General features: G+C 38.2%; 1 protein-coding gene across 2 annotated transcripts in view; it reads left to right on the forward strand.

Moving 5' to 3' along the window:
- The window catches only part of KLF12 (Kruppel like factor 12), a 424,059-nt gene that overhangs the window by 165,078 nt on the left and 250,918 nt on the right, over positions 1-8,063 (forward strand). Inside the window, exon 6 of one of the 2 annotated variants that reach the window (XM_023513201.1) lies at positions 7,032-7,121. In XM_023513201.1, coding sequence (XP_023368969.1) covers positions 7,032-7,121 — 90 coding nt within the window. Of the gene's footprint in view, positions 1-6,950; positions 7,122-8,063 lie in introns of those variants that run through there. The other variant, XM_023513200.1, reaches the window with a different exon arrangement.

Consider the following 8,063-nt stretch of genomic DNA (forward strand, 5'->3'; position numbering starts at 1 on the left):
GCTAGGAGGCAGAATTGTGGAGGAAAAATATATGGGATCTGAGTGTTTGCATAGAATCCGTCGACTCTGTTGTTGACCCTGTTCTTCAGAACTTGGACTCTGGATTCATTTCTCTGTTAGTGATATTCCCAAAAATATTCTCCATGTGATTCCCAAATTCTGCTGAGTTGGGATGCCCTTGGTCCTGGATATGGGAGACACACATTTGAAGCACCATTAATGTGTCCCATGTGTGTACTTTGCCCACCATGTCTGATCTGGGACTTTGCCGCTGAGTTTCTGTCTTCCACGTTAAGAAGTGCAGGTGCAGGCTGGGTGTTACAGCACCAGCCCTGTGCACCGGGGGTGGTGGGTTCAAATCCATCCCAGGCCTGTTTAACAAAAAAAAAAAGGAAGGAAAAGAAAAAGAAATGCAGACATGGACTCTGAGAATCTTTTGAAAGGCAACCAGCACCTGCCCCTAGAAGGGCCTCAGATGTCAAATAATTCATCTGTCTAGCACCCTTTGCAACAACACACGTCTTTTAGAATCCCCGCACAAAAATAAACCTCACTCTACCAAAAAAAAGAGAAAAATGAATGTATGGGTGGCAACTCCTGTGTCTTCATAGCTAAAATAAGAGAGCTAAGCTTGTGCTATAAATACTCAGAATAAGAATATTGGCCATTTTATGAATCATAGAACAATTTGTAACAATTCAGCATTCATTAGAGGAAAGTATTAAATGTTGCCAGCGAGTGGGAGTGTACAGAAGCTTTGAATGTGATCATCTTATTTGTGTCTATGTCTGGAGCTTCCAAGTCTATTTCAAATTGTGCTCCTTTTCATTTTATAAAGCATCTCTTCATTAACTTACAGGCTTCAGGCACTAAATCAATATTTGTGAATTAAAAAAAAATGCACTTGTTAGTTCCTTCTGACACCTGTTCCCACATACTGGCTGTCTCCCCAGAACATTAATACCTGCTCACCAAACTGACGTCCTGCCTTCCCTCGCTAGGGTTTGGTGGGTGGTGGGTTGGTGTTTTCTCTTGCATAATGTTTTCCTGCTTTCTGACCACTCTGGCTCCCAGTGCCTGGCTTGCCCCTCACATCTCCCATGGTGCCTCACAGTAATGAGTGTGGTGTGGATGGAATGGAAGGACTTTGGCACAGCTCGGACTCTCACTGTATATTTATAGAAAGATTTGGCCAACTCATAATTCCCAAGTGTGCTCAGTTTTTCAGAGCACGTTTGACAGAGGTACTTTTCTGTTACAATTTGTGTTAATACTGGGGTATATGGAAGCTCAGATGTCTTTTTAAGCATCCTCTGCAGGATGGTCAAAGGAAAGAAGGCATGTATGTATCTGTTGTAATTTCTAAAAATTGAGGTCCCTTGGAAGCACTTTCTATATATAATTGGCTTTCGGTTTGGTTTGGGCTATTCGCCCCTTTGGAAAGCATCCACTTGCAACTTGAACGTCTGTTTTTCATGGCTAGTTTAGCAACTGTCACTTATAGAAAAGATTTCTAAAATGTTAATGTAAACTGTGTATTGTTGTGCTATGTTAGCACTTTACCAATGAAACAAAATTCTTGCTATTAGGAAAACATAATTGCTGTATTACACATATAGTTTTACTGTTGCATATGTTTTAATGGGAGGATTTTTATTTTTTGTTTGTGAGACTGAAGACAAATATTTAGATTTTTAGATTTTTATATATATGTGTGAATATATGGATGGATCACTGAAACGATTAATGGGATTTATGTTGAGGGTCCCAATAGGTCTGTGCTTTTAGCTCTTAGTTCCATTAATAAAAAGTCATTGATGTGATAACCATTCTCCCATTCTGCAGAAGAATTAAAGATGAAAGGTTGGCCTATAATGGCAAGGTCTGTGTTTGAACTGATGTTTATTTTGTACCACTTCTGATACTTTGATTATTGATATGCCCTCTGCAAAACTGAGTTATCAGGGTGCAGAGAAATGACATAGAAGAGTATACTTTTACACTTAATCTTAGCAATTATAAATTAAATGTGATTCCAAGATGCATCTGTCCTTAGTATAACATGTAGAAAGTGAAGTTACTGTATCACCCAAGTAAATGAAACTACTGTGAAAATATTGAATGAACCACCAAAGATAGGAATATCTTAAAGATACTAGATAATAGATGAAATTACTTGCTAAATTCATTATGAGGTTTTAAAGGATAAAACATAATTCACAGATTTGAATTATGTTCAAAACTTGATTTAGAGGAAAAATAATGTGAAATAGCTTGGGAATCAAAGAGTGATTTGACATAGTATTGTTACTCCAAAAAATGTTGACACTCACATTCAGGTTCCTGACTAAGTCAGGTCAGCCCTGGGAGGAGCGCCTAGGTTCCAGTGCTCCTGTGTTGGGACTTTTAATAAGGTGCTGATATTTTTTCATATTTTTATAAAAGGAATGCATATTGACATAGAGGTGGGTGGGTAGGTAGATAGGTATAGTACAGTGGTTAAAAGTGCAAGATTGGGATCAGACTCGGTTTGGGACACAGCTGTATCACTTACTAATTGTGTGACTTTGAGCAATTTAACCTCCTGTGTCTCAGATGCCTGAAGTTCATATGTAGCATTGACCTTTTCAGTTGCTGGCGGATAAAATGTGCACAACTCTTACCATACGGTCTGGTCCATCGTACATAAAAAAAAAAGTATCATTATTACTATTGTTGCTACGAAAATAATAATAAAAAGATTGGTGTTTTAGGCCATTATATGATTTTTTGCATGGCAATAGGTAACCAAAATTGTTACCTAAGCATGATTCCAATGTTAAGTTCCTTAACAGTTATTCAGAAGAGGAGGAATTCACAGAGTCTCTTGTGAGCACATGTTTTGGAATTAGTCGTTGACCTGTTAGTTGAACCCGCACATCTTGGGTAGGGCTTGAAAAAAAATCGCTATTATTACTGTTTTTAATTTGTTATTATAGAGGTGAGTCAAGAAAGAGGAGAGATTGATTTCTCTCAGAAGTCTTTTTCATACAAAAGCCTGATTTCCCTCTAGTCTAATTCTGTTGCATTTTCTCTAGGAAAAGGGCCCCACAGGATGGTGCTTTGAACCAGTGGGCACACTTGCATATAAACCTAAGAGTCTGCTATGAAAGTGCATCAGCCAGCTTGGTGCAGTAAATCTTGAATCACCGTTCCTGTGTCCCTTACATTTGTCACTGTTTAATGTAACATGTTCTTGGGCATGGGGCAGGGGTGGCATTTTCCTATTTCTCATCACCTGTAGGATATGTATTTATGTAAATATGTCCTGTACCTATGAAGAGCAAAGCAAATACCAGAAGTTATGTTTGACTTAGAAGAGGAAACCTTGCTCCTGTGGCTCAGTGGGTGGGTGCCAGCCCCATATACTGAGGGCGGCAGGTTCCAACCCAGCCCCCACCAGCTAAAAACAGCAGTGACAACTGTAACAACAACAAAATAGCTGGGTGTTGTGGCGGATGCCTGTAGTCCCAGCTAATTGGGAGGCTGAGGCAAGAGAATCGCCTAAGCCCAAGAGTTGGAGGTTGCTGCGAGCTGTGACACCATGGCACTCTTCCAAGGGTGACAAAATGAGACTCTGTCTCAAAAATAAAAGTTAGGACTGTTGACTGTTGACTGGCTAGCTTCTTGTTATTCTAGTTGTGCAAAATGACCCACAGGCAGGAACAGAGAAAGACCTATTCAGGAGAGATTGTGAGAAGTGACCTGGAAAGTCACCCCTATTGTGTGTTTTTATGAATTATGGTCATTGAAGATCAGTCCCTCTTCTTGCTACACATCTCCATTCAGAATGTGAGAGTTGTTAGGATGAATGACTATTGTGCTTATGTGGCTTTTGACTAGGAAAGCTACTGTCAGCAGTGCTCCCAAATCTTTTTTTGGCTAATAGGAATACCCAGAGTACTATTCGCATCCAGTACTCATGAAATTGGTCAACAGCCAACTAACAAATCCTAAATGAATAATTTTGCATTAATTGATAAAATTCACTTGTGAAACAAGCAACGGGTACCCACATGTGTGTACCTATGTGTCTGTTTATATATGCATATACACAAAAATTAAAATTCTGAGGGTTGTACAGTATCAAAATATATGTTAACAGCATAAATACACAAATAGTGTCACAATCCTAAAATGGATGACTGTGTAATTTTATTTACCTCTTGGGAATCCATTGAGCTATTGATTCCACAGCAAATGTATTTTGATTAAGATCATAGCAAGATATATTTGACAACAATTCCCAATTGTTAGAACCTATTACATATTTAACGTCTACAGTCATCTGAGATTATATGTATCTGATCTTCGCTTAGTCAGATAAACCAATATTTTGTTTCAAGGGCTATATCATCAATGCTGTGTAATTACCATGCCTTGTATAAAAACCATGTACCTTCTTAGATAGTTTGGAAACATGCTGTGATCCTCAGTGCTTATGTTGATGCTAATGGGGCTAGAATCATGAAGGCAGAGATTAAGATGGTTCACATATATTTACAGCATAACTTTCAGGCATGTATACAGATTGAATCTGCTCTAGTTGACAGAGTTTAATGGTTGAGGCTTAGTTCGCCAGCTGTGAACATTGTTATCTATAGTGTTTTTTTATGGTGGTGGCTGTAAGTGGTTTTAGAAAATTGGAGAAATATTTCCAGGAAAAGTTAATCTCTTATAAAAATTGAGCATGTGAGGTTTTTTTTTCTTTTTCCCTGTGAAGCTAAAACGTATACCCTGATTTTACCACATAACAGATTATTGAAGAACAGCAATACAGACTTAAAAACCGCCATATATGTCACCAATATAGTGATAGTTAAATGGACTAAATGGAAGAAACACGGGCCCTGTCAGGTTCTTATGATTTATCAGTTTTTAACTTCAAACACTCTGGTTAGCTTGCATTTTTTAATCTAAAGAGTTTATCACAGCCAGTGGGGAAAATGGTTAAAGTATATCAGCTATAAATTGGTACAAAGTACTGAAAGGGACATTAGCCTCTAATCAGATTCTAACAGTTCATTAAATCAGCCTTCCCGGGTCACTCTTTGTGTTTTCTGCTCTCTTGCGTAGCCCTCTGTTAGGAGGCAGCTTCTTGCCTTTTCATCTGGGCAAGACCTCCTCCAGGGTAGGCAGCAATATCAACTCATTCTTCTTTGTCTACCAGCCAAGCAACCTACAGGATGCTTTGTTACAGGTGGATTCCCAGAGATGCTGTGAGCCTCTGGGCTGGCAGGCTGCAGCAAGGCTTTCCTGAGTCTGGGTGATGGCAGGCCAAGCTGCCTGCCTCCAACCACGGGAGCAAGTGACATGCATTTGGATTGAAAATCGGTGCTCAATGTATAAACAACCCAGAGTCTTCGAGTTCAGAACCCAGAGGTTTCGAGTTCAGAACAATTTAACTGAGCTCTCCAGTGACACTTTAGTTCTTCCTGCTGTAAACTGTCTATTAGGATGTAAAATTCCTAAAATGATGGGCAAGTCTAAAGCAAAAACTTAAAAACCTGTATCCTGCCAATTTTGCAAATATTGGGATAGTTACATGGAAAGGAAATTGACAGTGATTTGTTTCCTTCTTTTTATTACCAAATAGACTAGGTGGTGGAGGCTTTCTAAATGCTCATTAGTTACCTCTAGAGTCAATTTGCTTTTTCTCCTTGATTTCTCAGAGCAAATATTTGTGATGAGAGGCCGTATAAATTTTATCTCTTAGAGCATTTTTCTTAAAAAGAATACTTGAGAAATAGGCGAAATAATTAGAGCTTCACTATACTGCACTCTGTTGGTATTATTTGGTAATAAAACATGTAATTTATGATTTGTTGAAGTGAGAGTTGTTTTTATTTAACTTTCTATTTGGTAGAAAAGCAACTGGATGAAATGTGAAATCCTGAAGGTTTAGAAATTCTACTAATCTTTTGCACCATGTAGCAAAATATTTAGAAAGTGATCTTTTTTTTTTCTCTCAATTCAAAATAGATCTTTTTTCCTGTTAATAAGAGTACTTGTGTGTCATGTGGTCACATTTTGTAACTGAGCAAAAGTAACCATTCTAGAAAATCAGATTTATTCATATGAGTTTCTTTGTTCAGGCAACATGAGAGTAAGTAAAATTGGCATTCCGAACATGCTTTAAAATATGAGCCAAAGTTTGGCCTTAAGCAAGCACTAAAATATGACTCTCTGACTCTCTTCATACGTTCCTGACTTCAGAAAATTCCCAAAGCAGTGACAATTAGTAGAAACTAAGCTGGATTTAATCATTTCTTAAATGTTGTTTGACACTCTGGTGTGCTACAATATTATCAACAAGGTTTTCCTTTCTAAGAGGCATTAAGATGAACCAAATATATACCAGAACAGAAAACAAATTATTTGTTCCTTACTTAGGATTTCACCGTACAAATTCACACTGAACCTAACACTTATGTTGGTTATTTTGAAAGTTGGGGGTTGATATATAGAAATTTTCATTTGATCAGAATTGCCATGATATAAAAATTGAATGTCCAGAATTATATTATCTTGCTTTTAAATTATTTAGGCTTTGACGAATATGAGAATATGTAATTTTTTTTATCTGATTTTCTTCTCTATGTATGTCGTTGCATATTACAGTCTTCAGAGCTAAGGAAGACAGAAACTTGCCTTGTAGTTCCTCTGTGACTGGGAAAGTGTGATGAATTGTCCCAGCCCCATATAAATTAATGTAAGGTTTCCATACTGCAGTTTATTATAGAGTGACCTCCAACCCAGGGGTCAGAGAATCAGACTGATTAATTCTGGTACTTGGTCATTATTTCAAAGGAAAGTTCGGGGGTGGGGGGATAATTGGTTATGCCGATATTCTCATTTAATTAGGTTCATAGTAAAAAAGAAAATAGGTTAGCAGTACCGAAAGTACTATAATGAAGGAAGCTCTCTGCCAGTGTCTTCTTTTGAATGCCTTAAGAGTTGAATCTCCCTCTCTGTTTCTCTTTTATTCTCAGAATACCAACACCTTTGAGAACAGAATGTTAATGCTTGATGGGATGCCGGCAGTCAGAGTCAAAACAGAGCTTTTGGAATCTGAACAAGGGGTAAGCAGAGTTTCCAGTGATGCCCCACCCTTTTCTCATGACGCCCCACCCCCTTTTCATGACAATAATGGCATTCCTTTCTAGAGCATCCTGAGCTTTGCAGAACACCTCTGATGGTTCCCATGCGTATGTTTTTTTCTCTCTCAAGTACAACTCATTTGAGATTTAGTTGATTCTCCTCCATCGGCAACCTCAGTTAACTCCCTTGGAGGGGGGCGGCATCCTCAGAGAAGGAAGGCCTGATGTCCTCCCAAGAACCATATGGCTAGATCTAAATCGGTATTGGAGCGCTAATAAAAGTCTAAAGCAGAGAGAAATAACTGAAAAATAAAATGGGAATATAACCTCACTGTCCAAATAGCTTGATTGTTCCTGAGTCAAGGAAGGACAGAGTCCGGGTTTGAGAATGTTCTATTTGTTGTGTGGATTTTCTCTTTTGCTTTTGACATTTGTATTATATTGACCTTTTTTTTATGCCAGGAAGGCTAGGGGATGGTTGATGAAATTGAGGTCAGGGAATTTGAAAAATGCCTAAAAGCAAAAGAAAGGTTATTTTACTACACATAGCCAAATTGATGAATAAACTTACGGGTACCGAAAATGTAAGAACTCAGAGCACAGATTTTATTGTTACTAACACAGGAGATTTTATAATTGACATGTATAGCTTCACCAGGTGATCAGTATAATCGGTTGCGGCCTCACTGACCACTTTACCTGTTTGAAGGAGAAAGCTGTGCTCAGGCGCCAGGTGCCCACCATGACCTGTTCTATTACACCTCCCCAGGCTGCACAGAGGGCTGACACAAGGACATGGGTGTATATACAGTCTTTCCGTTATCACTGTGTCTCTAATTGCAAAAATCAAAACTAAAACTTAACAACATTCTGTACTTGAATGCTCAAAAGAAAATTTAAATGTGAATAAAATCTTACTGTTTT

Source organism: Otolemur garnettii, unplaced genomic scaffold, assembly GCF_000181295.1.
Source record: "Otolemur garnettii isolate 467f Iridium unplaced genomic scaffold, OtoGar3 scaffold00036, whole genome shotgun sequence".
Classification (NCBI taxonomy): Eukaryota; Metazoa; Chordata; class Mammalia; order Primates; family Galagidae; genus Otolemur; species Otolemur garnettii.